At 42.6% G+C, this 18,060-nt stretch overlaps 1 protein-coding gene across 4 annotated transcripts in view; it reads left to right on the top strand.

Annotated features, from left to right (window-relative positions):
- Positions 1 to 3,044: 3,044 nt before the first annotated feature.
- znf512b (zinc finger protein 512B) overlaps positions 3,045 to 18,060 on the top strand; it is a 33,007-nt gene continuing 17,991 nt past the window's right edge. For 3 of the 4 annotated variants that reach the window (XM_056589901.1, XM_056589889.1, XM_056589882.1), the window contains exons 1-3: positions 3,045 to 3,495; positions 4,000 to 4,164; positions 5,374 to 5,506. In XM_056589901.1, the coding sequence (XP_056445876.1) occupies positions 5,377 to 5,506 (130 nt within the window). In that variant the 5' untranslated portion in view covers positions 3,045 to 3,495; positions 4,000 to 4,164; positions 5,374 to 5,376. Of the gene's footprint in view, positions 3,496 to 3,999; positions 4,165 to 5,373; positions 5,507 to 15,883; positions 16,003 to 18,060 lie in introns of those variants that run through there. The other variant, XM_056589897.1, reaches the window with a different exon arrangement.

The following is an 18,060-nucleotide window of genomic DNA, read 5'->3' as shown; positions in this document are numbered from 1 at the left end:
TGGCTGTACGTTTGTATTTAGAATGGCATTGAGGACAACCCAAGACCACTAGCAGACTGCTTTTGTTCACTATCGTGGATCAAGTAGCTTTTTCTGTAGCAGGCCAGAATGAATGGCGTCTTGTTTAGGAAGTGCTCAACTTATGATAATGATCAAGTAACTGCAGCATGTACATCTTCCAAGCCCTCCGGTCACTGTAAGGTTCTCCTTCTGTTTATGTCGTTATATTATTTATGTTATATCATTATATTCGTTTTTTTCAAAAGCCCAGAACGCCGTCTATACTGTGAGGGCAGCTGGCACGACGCTCTGCCTGAGGAACCGGAGGAATGCTGAACACAGTGAGCCGGAAACGGGGACGTCTCATTCACGTTCCAAACCGCGAGAATACGAGAAGCTTTGTCCAGTCAAAGCTTCTCCTTCCCATCAATTCAACCCCATCGATCCATACATTGAAGGACTTCTTGGACTAAGCAAGTGAACCACTCTTAGCGAGGAAGTGAAGAAAAGACACTCTATGGTTTATTTTTTGACACTGATGTATATTTCCAAACGTCTCGCTTTACTTGGTTAGAGAGGATGTGATACAAAGGGGAACAGAGGAAAATGTCTGATATATATTATATCTGATATATAAAAGCGTATATCGTATAATAATAAATTAAACTGTCTTTTTAGAATAAACGTATACAAAAAGTGTGATACTCCAGTGCAATTATTTTCCACATGCATATTATGCCCTTATTTACCGTGAGTTGTGTACAATATGTTTTTCCTTTAAAACGGCTCTTTCTATTACACTACAGATGGTTTTGGCATTTAAATTGATATTGATGAATATAAAAAAGCAGTTCAGAACAACAGCGCCAGGTAACTGTGTTCTTATTATTTAAGCTATTGCTGGGTGCATTCTGTTCTAGTCCATGTCAATACCTCTCACTGTTACTGCATCTATTTCCTCTAACCCTCTGCTTTCCTTCGATGTGTCATCGTCCCATTTTTGTTACCCCAACCCTCCTGTCCGTCGACTCCTCTCATGTTTGTTATCTATTCTCATTGCCTTATTTATTAATAAATTATGCCTACCCCTCTCACTATCAATCCCTTAGTGTGGAATATACGTATTCATACCTGTATCGCTATCATAGGCCTGCTGTCCCCGACAAAAGATGAAGGAACAGCTTTTAAAGTTGGAATTAACATAAAAAGCCACTCAGGAACGATGAATCATGCCAGTCACTCGATGAATACTGAATCCTTTTGACGGCCTGTAAACATATAGGCGCACACACAAACATGCACAAATACACAAACTCACAGTTACCCCCCCCCACACGCACGCACACACGCACGCACGCACGCGCACACACACACACACACACACACACACACACACGCACACACACACACACACACACACACACACACACACACACACACACACACACACACACACACACACACACACACACACACACACACATAAACACTACTCACACTTGGGATTAATTACTGAGAAACGGTAAGCATCTCACCTGTTAATAACATGGAAGATGTGTACACCATCAGAGACTGCGGGTTATATAACAGGGATGAATACAAAGGGTGTTGTTGACTATGTACCTTCTCCACAAGGCGTTGACGTGTGATTTTGATGTCTACAATGTCGTCATTTCCTATTTGCTTTATTACCAGTAATGTATACAAATATTTTAAATATTTTTATATTTTTTTAATCGTCGTGTGTGTTGATGCCAGTGGCTGTGATCGTTTTATTTGACAAGATGAAAGTAAACAATAAACACTTTCCAGGAGAAGGAAGTCATTGAAGAAAGCCGCGCACCTGATAAACGCGTGCACCTCGAGGAAGAGGCAGCAGGGCAGACTGAAAAAGTGCATCTATTACAGCCACATTTCAATATCAAGACCTTTTTTTAAATTGCTCAATTGGTGGTTTTAAATAAAGACCAGGCAACACATTATTAATCCCAGATTAAACAATGAATTTGTGAATCGGTGAGCCTTGGTTGTTTTCATATTATTGAAGACCTGTCATCTTGAGTAGCCTAGAAGTGAACAGTCATCAACAGCCTTTACAAAAAATAACGTCTGACAAGCTTCAATACTTCATATGGGGGCACTAATGAGCAGCACGCAGGATTTAATGATGATGAGGGGTCTGTAGGCCTGCCCTTGGACCCAGTTTTCGTTCGCCGTCACGCCAATATTTAAAGACAGCACTGCCCCCTTGCGGGACATGAGAGTACTTTGAGGTTTTCGTAACCTGCTTTGGGAATTTTAAAAAGTTCTTACTATCTCTGTCATTTAGACGGATATCTTGTTTTGTTTTTGGTTCGATTGTTCAGAAAAAAAAATACAACATCCGTTTATGTACTGTGGTCTGTGGAAGTGGTTCATGGTAGCTAGGCCTACTGGTGGTAGACCTATCTACTAACAATTGAACTTTGCTTTCCATTCCGTGAATTGGTCGTGTGAGGTTAATTCATCTGAGCCTACACTTCCACTGGCACTGTCAACAATCGTAATCAACCAACTATTCTGAGGGGTTAGGGTCAGGGTTTCAAATATACTCAAATATTTTAGTAGGCACGCTGCCGGCACTTGTCAAACAATCTTGTTTTAATGGCATAATCCTTGATATTTGTAAGGTCAATATATACTTCATCGAGGATGTTTCTCCATGTAGTCTAATTTCATATGACGTGCGAGACGACATATATGCAAATATATTCTACTTAAAAATAGGTGACCACGCACACACGTGCGCGTACATACGCCCGAATTTACGCATAAACACAGACACACAAACACACACACGCACATACACAGATCCTATATTTATCAGTTAAAGGCTGGTAGGTTAATCATACTGAACATCCCTTGCTCCTATGTTGTCATTTAGTCTACTTGTATGCATCATCATGTGCCTTCTGCAAAGCAATCAAAACAGCATCGTTTTCAACTTCTGACATCGTGTCAACAGACTTAAGCCCGTAGGACGTTTTTTTTTTTCATAGGCAAGACCAATGAATGGCTAAATCCACAATAGGGCGGTCACAATCAATCGTTACGGGTATATCAGGTTTAAATTATATAGGTCTATCCATCATCTCTGATAAATATGGTCAGGCGTCTGAGTGGATGAATTCACGACGATCGGATATAGCAGATTAAAATAGTTCTCTGACGCTGATTTAAGAAATTTGAGGCTGACCCTTTTTCGTCATGAACCAACGCCGTTACGTCGGAAGGAGCCGCATCAAACGGTTTAGTAATGCGTTTATTAGACCGATCAACTAATATTATCTGCTCGATGTGGGTAATAATAACGCGAGAGTTTGCAAGTTGCCTTAAGACTGGAGTTGCAACTGCCAAAGGTGGAGTGGATCCGCGCATGACCCGACACACACTACTGTAGTACTGTACACGGCAGAGGGGATATATCGATATAAAAAACAACGAAATAATCCAGAGGTAAGGACCGTCAGAGTGAACCCCAAGGACCTGGCATTTCTTGTTTTTGTACCTTTTCCTTCGCTTTGCTTCCTCTTACTCTAAGCAACTGTCTTGCAGTCGTCGAAATTACTGCACTAAACATATTTTTGTGCCTCCCTTTAGCTCCAGCCAGCGCAAGGATTTTTTTTTTTACTCCTCCTTCGTAATAAAGTCGCCATTTTGCTTCACTGCCTATATTAAACCATCCGTATTTATATTTCCCTCAATGATTTGGATATATCTTTTCTTTTGTGGTCATTTTTTAATCGTGAGGAGCTGACTCGTGTCTCACGGCGGTATACATATTAATGCAGGGAAGGGGTACGATTCTGAAACGGTAATAGGGTGAAGTATCCGCTATATTCTCATTAAATAAATTATTATTGATACGCTCCTTCCGTGCTCTTTTCGGTTGTCGCGACTGTCTCGTTTTCAAAGCGCTGGGATACGACGACAATGACGACTGTCTGCCTCTTTTTAAAGCCACCCAGCCGGACCGGCGTGCCGCGAAGCTCGGCAGGTGTGTGTGTGATTGCCATGTAACTTAACGTTGAGGAAAACGCCTACTGCGAGCTGCCTATCGCCTGACCCCCACGTGGGTGACCCGGCTGCCCTGCCGCCTGTGCTGGGGGACTCCCAACAGTTCAGGTAGGTGTGGCTTTCTTGACACGCACGTACGTTGTGACCACATTCCCACTACAGAGTGGCCTACATATATAATCTAGATTATAGATGAATGTGTGTTGTTCTGATTTATATAAGGACAGTAGCCTAGCCATCTAGGAAACTGCATACATTTCTCTGCACAAGTTACTTCATGGAGGTTTTCAGGAAGAGACTTTTGTGTACAGAATGTGGGGCATGAACTCTGGTCTGTGTAGGACGCCTACTAGATGTTTCTGCATTCCCATAAAAAGTCATGTCAGATTTGGAACAAACACTGAGTGCAACTGACTTTGGGTCATCATCAAATCAACTGTGAGTAGTACAGTACACTGCAACCTTGAGGGAACATCCCTTCTCATCCAGTCTGCAATATAGTGGCCTGTTTGTAGGTCCTTTAGCTCTCTAATGTTTGACTTTTTGTGTGGTGTTGGTCTTTAGGAGGATATATTAATGTTTGCTAAGAGGAAGCATGTTGGTTTGTTTATCAATTCTTAATCAACAAATGCCGTCCGTCTATCATATTAATAGGCTGCCCCATGTTAAGCATTACGGGTCAGGCATAGTTTGCAGTCTGCAAGGATTCGTTGTGGATTAAATCATAGAGTGCATAATAGATGCATGCATGACTTTCTCAAACCACAGTGAACAACAATCAGTTGCGTTGCGACGAAGTGATGGAGCTGGAGTAATTAATGCCTTCAACAAACATTTAATGTAATGAACTATTTTTTTACATTTTACTACACTGTAATACATAAAGAAGGCATGTGTACCTCCAGATGACTCAGGAAAGTAAGCATGTCCTCAGTTATTACCGCCCTCTCTCCACTCCATCCCGGCTTCTGAATGGCAGAACATGGAGTGTGCGCGTACGTGAGGGTATTGATTTGTATTGAAGGTCAAGACCTCATTACCACTTCAAATGATACGTCTGTGTCTCAACCCAGATCATCTCCTGTCCAATAACATATTTAGCCCAGGGATGAGTGGCACAGAATTTACAGCGCAATAATGTTCTGTCATATACTGCGATCGACAGGCCTTTCTAATGATGTTCTATCAGGCAGTGCCGTAAAATAATCGATGAGATGCAGCTGAGACCCACGGCAATCTCTGTATAGTAATTTTCTTTTTCTCCGTCTGTCTGACCCCCACTTCACTTCCGACCCCCCCCACCCTTGGCGTTGGAAGGTCATGGAGAGTCTGGGTGGCTCCAGGTTTGGGAAGCTATCCTCCTCAGGGCTCCCTAGGGGCCGGCCACCAAAGCATGGTCACCCGCAAGAGGCTGTCAAAAGCACCGCAGGCGCAGACAACAACAAACACGGTGAGTGACACAACGACTTGATGTTGTTAGGTGAATACAATGCATAGTTACCCTTATATCAGGGTAACCAAATGGCAGTTTGGACCAATATAGCACCCGGAAGAAATGTGGAGGAAGAATTGGACGTTTGTGGTTGATATGGGTGGGAGTTTGATCCAAAGGTAGACATGGTATCCAAGGTATAACTGGTTCCACAGCTTCAACCAAGATCCTAAGGCCTTCAACACAGTGGAAAATAAAAAATGTTTCCCTCGGCTTGCATTACAGTGAGAAAACCAAACAAACAAACAGCCAGCTCCGACGTTGGGGAAAACCCAGGCCATCTGGTTGGAAGTTGGAATACTTTAGGGGGAGAAAAACTGGACTGGGGAATTATATTTCTATCCTATATCCAGTGGATCGTCATCATGCCTTTGTTAACTGAGTCTGGCACATTTGGAAAAGTGGGGCTTTGATAATGACCCGGTAGTTTTTGTAGCTAGCAGGCGGCCTCTAAATTCTGTGCTTAGTACAGACTCTAGATAGAATAAGGTGCTTCAATTTGTTTTCTGGTTCGTATTTAGGATTCTTGGATGGATAGAATCATGCAGATGGCATTGTGTGTGTGTGTGTTTGTGTGTGTGCGTGTGTGTGTGTGTGTGTGTGTGTGTGTGTGTGTGTGTGTCAATATGTGTATGCAAAAGTTTGTGTCAATGCTTGTTTGCTTCTCATTATTTTGAGACAGAAAAATAAGTTGTTTTGCAAGACAGCAATGACAATGTGGAAGAGAGTGGAATAGTTATCTTTCCACTCTGCAGGGAAGACCCTTGATATAGCACTCCCTTGTCTTGGTCAATTCATGAGCGGTTTGTCTTGTTGTATTTATGAGTAGCTTGTTAGCCTTGTAGTATTGTCGTATTTAGTGTTGCATAACATTGAGCAGTTCCTGTATTTCCGCCAGTTTATATGCTTGTCTTGCTAAACCTATTGGATCTGCGGTGTACCGTCACTGTCTTTGCCTTGAAGGTTTGACCTTGCAGCCGCATTTGATTTGTTTCTCTACAGTTAAAGGGGACCGTCACACTTGGCTATTCTCTAAAACAGAAAAAGAGTACTGCTTCTTACAAGCGTTTTGTGAAAAACGTTGAAGTAATTGTTTCCAATTGGACAAATGTACGCAAATCCTACAGCAATCACACTAAGGGTCCACCTTTTCCATACACTTTTCAGCGAGACAGTTAATGTTGTAGGCTGCCATTTTTATCAAACGACACGTATAAAGCAGTACTTTTGTATCAGAAAATAGAAAGTTTGACAGTTCCCCTTTTGTCACTCAATGAACAACGGGTTATTCGTCTGGATTTGTTGTGTACAAAATCGATCCCCGATTTGGTCTTATTATAGTTTCACCGCTGAAAGTAAGGGGGTTGGTGCCTATGAATGACATTGGCGATTGATTCGCTTGTCAGTCAGTTGCTCTGTGTACCGTCTCATGTCTTCTAAAATTCCTGGTTTGGTTACGTTCAAATACAGTTGAAATACTTATTAATAAAAATGTGTCAGCTGTAATTTTATCTTTAATCATTATTAAATGAAGAGGGGCCTGAAGATCGGGCCCATACGAAATACCAAATAAAATCATTTCTGTCAAGGGCCAGTTGGCCAAAAACACACCCGAGTTGCCCCACGGTGCCATTATCAAATTCAGGGCTAACTAAAAATACATCATTGCACACAACTCTCAATAGGCCAATAACACTGTCCTATGTGTTAAGCTCCCCACTGTTAATATGAATAAATAAATATATAGTTTTTTTCATAACAGAAAGTGTACCAGAATCTATGCAGAATTGAAGCAGGATTTTAAAGGTTGGGTATGGAATTCGCTTTTTTGGCCATTTTTGCAGAATTACTTGAAATCCTTATCATAACCCACTTACAGCCACTGAGTTAGAAGTACTGACATGAAAATTAAACAAGTCAATCACCTGTGGAACGGGCGGGGCTCGAAAAACTCCAGCCAATGATTTCCAGAGCCACCGAGTTGCATTGGACAGTAAGTACGTCAATCAAGCGGTCGTACTGCACTCCCCCTCCCCCGCGCCCCGCACGCGACCCCTTCGTGCAGTACTCGTGACCCAGAGCACGGGACCCAGAGCAAGCTCCTGTTTGTTGTTATCCTGCGGTAGCTACTGGAACTAGTTAATCCACATTTGGACCTAGCAGTAGAAGACAATTTCCATGGCAGACACCATCCCCATGTTTTTTTTTTTAATGTTGCCATGTTGTTTAACGAAAACCTACGCTAGCCTGGCTCGCTCTCGCGCATCTGTGTTCGCGCTCGTGCATGATTGCGCGTCCAGGTACTTGGAATGGGTGGAGTCAGAGTCAGCGTTGAAGGAGAGGGGGTAGGACCATTTGAGTTGTGTATTTTCAAAATCTGCTGGCCTTTCGCAAATCCCATACCCAACCTTTAATGATGAGTAATTCTACCAATTCAAGATAATCCCTAATTTGATCGTTAAAGTGAATATGCTATGCGCCATGATATGAAAGGAATGTATTATTAGGGCAATTTAGTCTAAATTCACATATGAGGATGGATTGAGAGTTCCCAACAGTGTTGGTGGCTGCACATGACCTCTTTGTGTATGTGTGTGTGTGTGTGTGTGTGTGTGTGTGTGTGTGTGTGTGTGTGTGTGTGTGTGTGTGTGTGTGTGTGTGTGCGTGTGCGTGCGTGTGCGCGCACATGTGCACCTGTATAAGAGAAAGCAATGTAAACAGAAAGTGAAGGGATGGGCCGTCGATAGTCGCTAGAATCGACTAGATAGATGGATTCCATCGTCGATCGTCTCAAGTAGCCGATAAAAAGGCGATAATTATATTTTAATAATTAATATATATATATATTTTTTTAAAGCGCTGTGGTAGCTATTTTTTCAACTTAAAAAGCACCGCAAATTGTAATTGAAATGACCTGGCACCGGTGGAAAACATACTATGTAGCGCTGACGTGCCGTATTCACTCACTGCTGCGAGAGGAGAGGGGAGGGGCTCGAAACCTACCGGTCCGCTCGCACGGCGAAATGACATCACACCCCGCTGCACCATTTCCGGGTCACAGCTGTGGTACATGAGCTGTGTTCGAAATCGTTCCCTATTCACTCACTCACTATTCCCTATAGTGTTCATGATATAGTGCACTACATTGGGAACGAACAAACGAGAATTCGGACACTACACTGAACATTTCTAAACGTAATTTGCGTCAGTAAATGCGCCGGGTATTTGTGTGACGTAGACAGATGCGCCCAGATTGTGTAAACAAACCGGGCACTCTAGAGGAGGTTATTCATTTTGAATGTTTCATTTTCTTGTTAAATCCAAAATAAATTGTTGATATTTCTAAACGAAAGCCGGAGACTCCATCATTAAATGTAGTCGTTTTCGCCGCTTGCGGTTATTGAGCTTCTTCTCCTCCGGAAAAACACGACTGCATTGCATTGTGGTGTATGGGAGTAACACCACGTAGGGAACATCATATGTACACTCACATTTTGGGTATTTTAAGTGCATATAGGGCATGAAATTAACCAGTGAGAATTCGAACAACACTACAAAATAGCGAGCACCCTAAATAGTGCACTATATCCGTGATAGGGAACGATTTCGAACACAGCTACGAGCTGTGTGTCATCAGCGTGTGTCATCATGACAGCGCCGCCGGCGCCATCGAAACTTAAATCAGGGGAGGCTCACGCTGGTCCAAGGGGAAGACCATTGTATTCGTTAAGAAAAAAATCGAAAAATAAAAACGCGATTTTTTTCAAAGTGATAAATCATTATAAATAATTAATATTATACAATTATTATAAAGATGCCCCCCCCGATAGTATCGACTATCGGCGATCGCTAGGGGGCGCTATCGGACGATGGAAGCTTGTAGACGATTGCCCAACCCTAGAATGTATTGACAAACATGCATAGAAAACATCTAAAAATGTTTACCAAACCATAGTTATGGTGTTTGGTAAACCTTAAATAAGTACACTATTATCTTCCCCCCTAAAAAATAGAATAAAGTTTACAATAACTAAACACCATGGCTCGGCTGGTTGCTGTTTTTGTGTATTTTCTCTGTACATATGTGTCTCTTTTATGTGTGTGTGTGTTTAAAATGACTATCCTTGGATTGTGTTGTGAAGATGGCATTGCCGTAGGTCAAAAGGGTCATTGAGTGTGTGTGTGTGTGTGTGTGTGTGCGTGTGTGTGTGTGTGTGTGTGTGTGTGTGTGTGTGTGTGTGTGTGTGTGTGTGTGTGTGTGTGTGTGTGTGTGTGTGTGTGTGTGTGTTTGAATGTGTATGCGTACACGTTTATGCATGTAGATTTGTTGAGATATTGGCCGCTGGATTTTAAGGGACTTTCATAGGTAATTAGACACTTGTTGGCTCTGCTTGTTGGTCTCCGTGGTGAGCTGTTTCTCTTTCTCTTTGACGCTTTGACCCGTGAATAAGTATAGGTCTACTAGCCATATCAGTGTTTCAGTAGGCGTGTGGAAAGGCCCTAGCATATGCACAATGTGAAAGAAGGAATTGCATATCAGGTAGTTTGTTATGCCTTGTTTGGCCATAAAGTTGTGTGTCTCATTACCAAGGCTTTTCCGAGCTTTTAGAGAAGCTTAGAGTGTACCGTTGCCAGTGGGTGGGGTTAAGAGCGATTATGAGGTTTTTAAGATCTCTGAAGAGCATTCAACTGATTCTTTTAGCCGAAACACTAGATAATCCCTGGACCATGTTGTCGTCAAACACTGAAAGATACATTTGCACTACAACACAAAACATACAAAAGACATTGAATGTTTCCCATTTGTATGTGCAAGTGGAATTATTATCATATTCTATCAATCATCCCATGAATCATTGAAAAGGACACAGAATTAGTTCCTAGTACACTGTACAACCAATGACTGTCAATTGGGCCTGTGCCAGATGGAGATCTAATCGTATATTGACAGTTGAAGGATTGATCGACAATTGTTGTTTTATACGTCGATGTTAAGGCGATTTCAACTGACTGACTATCAGAACATACTCTATATACAGAGCGCAGGTAAACTCTGTCTAAAGGTAGTGTGTAGCCTCCCTGGAAATATTACTTTTAACACAATTTGCCTGCAAAACCTCTGAAACGTCCTTTGTCCTTTGCCAAATGTTGCATTACGCCAGAATGTAGAATGTGCACGTTCGGCAAAACAGGACATTGCAATATCCAGTGTTTTGCAGTGACACATGTTTTAAAAGTTATTTGAAAATAATTTGTTTACCCTCCTGGACTAATTTGGCTAATATCAAGCAACAAACGTGAGTGAGAGAGCGGTGAAACATTTTTGAGATATCTTCCACTAAATATGCGATGAATGAGGAAATAGTATTAGTAGTCTGAGTAATATTCTTTTAACTTTTATTATAACAAATTATCTCTGAAATCTGAAAGAGGTTTCTGGTGATGTAGTATGTCCACCTGCTTAGGATGACATTCAGCACGAGGGACACTGATCAGAACTAAAGACGAGAGTTTTAAAACCAGTTTTGCTGTCTCTTCCATGGATGTCTCATCCAGCATCTAATTTCGCCATATACCCGCTCCATTAACTCTGCTCCATAAGGGAAGTTAACGTTATGGACATGATTTGGATTGTGTTATGCTGAGATAGTGCCACACCAATGAAGGGAGCCGTTGTTTGATAGAGGAGACATTGTTATAAAAAAAAAATGTATGCTTGAATATCTTTTTTCAAAATGTATTATTTGCAGTTGATGTAACTCCACCCAGCCCCTCCGGCGCCGCCCCCCTGGCGATCGGGTCGTATATTGGTGTTTGGGTCTTATATTGGTGATGTAGAATAACCATGATTGGACAATATGAAACTAGAAACAATGCCAACCCTACTAACCCTACTACCTCCTCGTGTTTTTTCTCTTTAATATTACTGCTTAGTGACTTGAGCCTGTGACATATAGCTAAAGAGAAGAAATTCAGTGTTAATCATCAGCCTGGAGCTCACTGGAACTCACTGAACCTGAAGTTCAGTTCACTAAGGTAACAACATGTTTCCCTTTCAAGTTAACTCCTATTATTCATGCCCTGTCTTTTTGTAACAGATACTACCTAATTTGTTGTATATATAGTTTTGTTAAATAAGTTCATGCACTTACACAATTTCAATCTGTCATGGTATCATTCTGTCAATTGGTTTCCCGAGAGGTTATGACATGTGAATAGGAAGTACTACTACTAGTTGTGTTTTTTTTTTTTTAAGGAAATCAACAATGGTACATAGTGTACCATTGTACAAGTGTTACACCAGCATCATGCTAGACCAAACATCTGCAAATCAAAAATGTGGTCTGTGTGATTTTTTATTCTTTATTCTTCTTGGCTGTCTGTCCGTCCCTCACTCTCTCTTATCATTTATTTATTCATTTATTGGGCCCCTCATCATTCTTCCACCCACCCTCTAGCAGCCCATAACAGTATTGGGACAACGATGAATAGTCGTCCGTCCACAAGCAGTAATACAAAACCTAAAGTATTGATGAGCTAGGCAGCAACCCAGTGTACCTGTGGGGGGTCAGAGATGCACGGCTATAGCATACACATTCCTCAGGAGACCCGGTTTGTTTGTCAGTCTGGCACAAGGGCAAAGCAGATCCTGTGCCTGTCAGAATGAAGTCTAGAAGGGTTACATGCGTATGGTAAAGTATAGCTGCAAACCTTGCTAGTTTTAGATTTTCTTGGGCTTTGCGTTTGTTTCTCTGAGTATGTGGTTATGTGTGGTCAAAAATGATTCTGCTCGTGGTCAGATATTGACAGAGCTATCAAATGTCTACTGATTCACAGTAGACGTTTTTCCCATTGCAGGTCTTATCTCTGACTGAGTTTTTATGTGCTCTCTGTTCCTCTATTCGGTTCTCTCTCCATTTCTTCAGCCGGTTCCCTCTATCCCTCAGCTCTGTCTCAACACATAACTGTCACACCGCTCTGATCCCATCATTCCATCTCACTCTGTTTGTCTTCGGGTGCCGCTGCCACTGTTTCCCTCTCTCGTCTCAAGCATTGTGCTGTATTATTAGCAGCAGTGATTCAGCGCGCCCTTAAAGTCCCTTTTACTGCCACCTTCATACCACCCTCCCCGCTGCAACGTCCGACATCCTTCAGCTCGCCTCCGCCTTCGTGCCCCAGCACGGGGAAATGCCAAAATCTATAATTGACGGCACATCCACGGAATGTTTGCTTTGGAAGGGAAATTGAATTGTGGCGGGTTTCTCAAACCATGTGGCTGCGTCCTGGTGTCAAAGAGGAGTTAGTCGTTTATTTAGTAGGTATGTGGAAAATAGAGAATGTGTATGGGTGAGCCACTGTTGACAGTCTGGGGGCGGGGTATTGTCTGCCTGTCCCTCATGTGCACTGTGACCACATGGAACATGTGTCTTGTTGGCACAATTATTTAATCCCTTATATAAAGAGGCCTGTTTTTCAGTATTCAGACAAACCCACATGCAGAAATTCTAATTTAAAGATACTTTTTTCTTTAGCTTTCATGAGGCCCTCTTTTAGAATTGTTCAGATTCTGTCCCAACACATGTGAGAAAACAACAGAAATGATTGCATCAAATTAACCTTTTTAAGGTTCTGTTTTAAGGAAAGACTGCAAATGTCTCATTACACCCGCATAGGGTTTCAAATGACATCCTGGCACAAAAGAAAATCGTCATTCCCTCTCGTTGATCGTAGTTTCAGTTCCAAAGGGCAGCTGCTCTCTCCATGTTGGTTTGTGGATAATACTGTGCTGCTTTTGTTTGTGCTCTGCCAACACCATAGCTGTTGCCTGTACAGTACCACCCTACAAGACAGAGGACAAATCGGTGGGGTTGTGTGTTGACAGGAACGACATGTGTCCGTTATCCCGTGTCCCCGTGTCTTTTTTAAACAAAGGGAAAATTCCAATGGTAAACTTAAATGGTCTACTTAATACTGAATAGAAATTAACTAGGCTAGACAAATTTAATAGTTGTACATTGGATCAATCTACATGCTATATGATGAATTGTGTTGTGCCAATGGGAGCACTTTTGCATGTGAAAATAGACCACTTGCATAAAAATAGAAGAGCTTATGGCGTATGTGACAACCGGGCTCAGTGGAGCACTTCTCCTTGATTACACTGGCAGCGAGCAACGGCGACGCACTGTGAGCCGCCCGTATAGTGGCAGGAACACGTCCAGCAGCGTGAACAACGTCACCCGTTAGCTAGGATTGATGTGTTTTATCCGCTTGCCTATGAGTTGCCCAAGCAGCCACACAGACCGTCACATATGTGGCCATTCACCGAAAGCTGTTGTGATTGGGGGGACAGCAAACATAGCACTGGCTGTGGGCCAACTGAGCACCAGGCGATAGATCGGGTTTCCGATAGTATGAAGCATGAGGCCGGGGTTGCAGGGTGGGAAATCGATGTGCGTCTGAAGGGGCTGTGGCAGTATTGTTAGTCACCAGATCATGCAGGAGGGACCTTGGTGCCCTGGCCTTTTGTGTCGATTAAGCAGTTTCAAGGGGCATTTAGGGAGGCTTGTAAACAGATACTCTGACATGAGGTGGTATGGATATTCTTTACCCAAAGCTGCCCTGGGCGCCTGTTTAAGCCTTTATTATAAACAAGGAGTGATTTCTATCTTTAGTACGCCAAGAGGCTATTTTTTAGGTGATACCCATGATGATAATTTTGAAGGCTATTTGCATGGAATGATTTCAATAGTACAGAGTACTTTTCCAAATATCTAGGCTATCCTTTTGTGGAAACAATATCATAATAATGTTATAACTAGGCTAATGTCTTAAAGCCTAGCATAAACATAGTCACTTGTAGCGAATGGGGTCTACTTAAACATGCTGCTTGGCAACCACCGATGCTAGCATACATTTCCTAAGAGCGGTGAAGCCTTGGCCCCCAGGATCGTGCACTGTTATATTTGACTCACAGGACCCCTTTCTCAGACGAAAATTAGCATATAAATCATCCCACAGTTTGTGCAATTCGGTAATTCATGTAGTGAGTTAACGCAGTTAAGTAGAAGCATGCACATATTCGGTTCTCTGTGGTAGCCTGCTCCAGAGAGAACAAAGTACTTGCACCAACCATATGCTTACGGCTGCTATGATAGATGAGATGCGTATGTATGTATATATGTCGTTTTTGGTTCTTCTTGTGAGCATGGCGTGTTGTAAGTAGTGCAAATATATATGTATGTATGTATAAACCCTTACCATTACCTGTAGTGAAAACAAATTGGGAGTGTCTAGAAGAAACTCTGCTAAATAATTAAAATAAAGCAACAATAATAAACAGAGCAATATCAGGACACTTAAAGTGTAATAGTAAATTGATTATGAACATGATTATTCAAACTTGGGTCTTATTGATTATATAGCTGCGTACAAATGTTGCCTAATCAATCAATGTTAAATCATTCTTGATGTATGGTGCTCACACATTAAGAAGCGCCCCCTTTGCTTTCTCTATCGGTACACAAAGCTTTATCTTATTTAGCTGCTAACTACCACCATGGTTTGGCGATGAGCACTCACTTACAGTTTATATTAGTTGTAGAGTGGAAGGTGAATGACTTGTTTACACTGTGAGATGTAAACACTCAGGTTCAGCTAGGGTTGCTAGCTCGTTCTAATCGGGATGCTAGCTCGCTCTACTCGGGAAGCTACTTTGTTTTGCTAGGGCTGCTCGCATGTTCTACTATGGCGGCTAGTTTGTTCTGCTATGGCTGCTAGCTCATTCTCCTAGGACTGCTAGCTTGTTTTGCTATGGCTGCTAGCATGCTCTGCTATGACTGTTAGCCAGTTCTGCTAGGGCTGCTAACATGTTCTGCTATGGCTGTTAAGATGTTCTGCTAGGGCTGCTAGCTTGTTCTGAAGGGTTGCTAGCTTACTCTGCACTGGAGCCATGAAGAGCATTCAAGCTTCCATCGTGATGCCTATTTAAATTTGCTCAGTACACCTTTAACTAACGTGAGTGAAAATTAAAGTGCCACCGGATACTTGGTTCTCTGTTGGCCACAATTTAGGGGGAGGATGAGGATTGAAATGAAGAGTGCATTTAAAATTCATTGAAATATGTTATGGGAGCCACCTGTCCCATTTTTAGGAAGGCAAGAATTGTATGAGAGTGGAATAAATATGTTTGCGTGCAGGTGCACATCAGTGCAGTGAATTGTATACAGAGCGATGAACAGATATTCAAATAGAGAAAGCCTGTGTGAGAATGAAGGGGAGAGAGGGGGGAGAGGGAGGGAGAGATACACTCTGGGACAGAAATAGAAAGTGTTTTCCTTCAGTGAGCCAGTGTCTGGGTAGCAGCAGTGTTCTGTCAGTCGTCTCTGCTGCTCACTAACTGTCTGGTCCCACACCCGACTACGAGCGGATTATGGGGACGTCTTCAAAGACTGGTATGTATATTATGGGATAGAACTGTGTAGGTGTCTACCGACAGGTATCTGTTTTTTTGTTTGTTTGTGTGTGTGTGTGTGTGTGACCGTAGAAAAGAGAGAGGGGAGAACAGGGTGAAAGAGGTGCGAGCATTAAAAAAGTGTGGAGATGCCTGGTGCTAAAGCTCCCTTAAAGAGAATGCGATAGTGGAGGCGAGGTAGAGGATTGGAGACGTGTTTGACAGGAGAATAGAGACAGGAGTAAGGTAGAGTGATTTTAGACACGGCAAGTCTGTAGGAAAGCTAGCCCAGGAGATCCTCCTGCCCTTTGCACCCTCTGATTTGCTTTTTACAATCAGATTTGGCCGTTGCTGTGTCGACGTGCTGCTTTCTCCAGACATTGTATTTCGTGTTTGAGGAAGTTGTGACTCAGTGCTATATTTACATGGAATTGTTTGATGGTGCCTATATCGTGTGTGTGTGTGTGTTTGTGTGTGTGTGTGTGTGTGTGTGTGTGTGTGTGTGTGTGTGTGTGTGTGTGTGTGTGTGTGTGTGTGTGTGTTTGTGTGTGTCTGCTATGTTGGAGATGGAGACAAAGGCTCCTGTGTGTGTTTGTCAAGGAAAACAAACGACTTGTTCTCTGTTCTCACAAGTATGTTTGTGTGTGTGTGTGTGTGTGTGTGTGTGTGTGTGTGTGTGTGTGTGTGTGTGTGTGTGTGTGTGTGTGTGTGTGTGTGTGTGTGTGTGTCTGGTGTGTGTGTGTGTGTGTCTACACGTGCACTCCTGGGGAGCAGTTGGAGCTCTGAGGTTATCTGAGATCATTAGCAGCTCGCGGTCAAATCTCTCTCCCTCTACTCTTTTCTCTTTTCCCTCCCGTTCTTCCCTTTCTCTTCTCCTTGCCACCATTCGCTCTCTCTCCTTTTCTGGCCAGATCTTTCTACTTTTCTCCACGTTTTTCCATCCCTCTCCCTCCACCATCTCTTCAGTGTTCCCGGTGTCGAGCAACTGTTGCAGACAGCTGGTAGGCAGCCATAATGTGATACCGGTCAAACAGCTGTATTATCTGCCAGGCCGTGTGCAAGAGAAGGGGAGGGGGGCAGGGGGGAGGTGGGGGGGGATTTAGAAAAGATACAATAAGCTTGCTTTGTTTTCGGAGGAACAGTGCGGCTCACATGGCACTGGGATCTTGCTGCTGTGCCACACGAAGCAAACCTGTTTTGAATAAACGGCAATCGGTTATCAGTTAAAAATAATCCAGCGTTTGCGTTAGTTTTGTATAGCAACCTAAAAAAATAGCACGCTGGGCAGTTTGTATCCTCACCTGAGCCGGTGTGCGCTTGTTTGCGTGCACGCGTATTTGTGTGTGTGTGTGTGCGTTATTCCCGACTGCCTAATTGTTGTGCACATAAAAGACGGACCTCTGATAGCAGTTACTAAGTCAACTCAAGCCCATTTCCATAGCAACAGGACTGTATCTTCCCCAAGAGCAGAATTAATTAATTATACTTTTTTTTTCACAAGACCTTTTATTTTCCAAGACAGGAATTAGAATACATGCTCAATTTCCTCCGGGGCACAAGAGCTGAGTCGTCGGCTGTATCACCTCTCCAGCTGCTGCCCAGACAGCTAATATAGAAACGCTCTAGTCGCCTCGGAGAATATTAATGCACTCATATCTCTACACCGCACATCGCACACACACATGCACACGCACGCTTCCACACACACACACACACACACACACACACACACGTCTCAGCGATTTTTTATTGTGCGTATTTATCAGCATATGTGCTCCGAATCGCCCTCTAACACATTGATACTCTGTTTTTCAATGGCTTCTTTTCTTCTCTGAAATCTACTAAGGCCTAACTTAAGTGCAAAGTAAAAGCATCACACACATGACTGACAGGTTTAATGAGGAAACCAACTATTAACAACAATTAAAACCGACACAGCTCTGGCTTAATAAAGAAATACAAATAAAAAAAGACAAGGGAGAGTGAGAGGTATTGCCTGAGCTTTGGTGTTTAAAAAAGTGCAAAGGAATCAGGGGAACTGGTCAGTTGTGAACATGTT

The sequence above is a fragment of the Gadus chalcogrammus genome, chromosome 1 (assembly GCF_026213295.1).
Source record: "Gadus chalcogrammus isolate NIFS_2021 chromosome 1, NIFS_Gcha_1.0, whole genome shotgun sequence".
NCBI classification, from domain to species: domain Eukaryota; kingdom Metazoa; phylum Chordata; class Actinopteri; order Gadiformes; family Gadidae; genus Gadus; species Gadus chalcogrammus.
The sequence above is the reverse complement of the archived record's forward strand: the minus strand, read 5'-3'. Positions and strand labels throughout refer to the sequence as shown.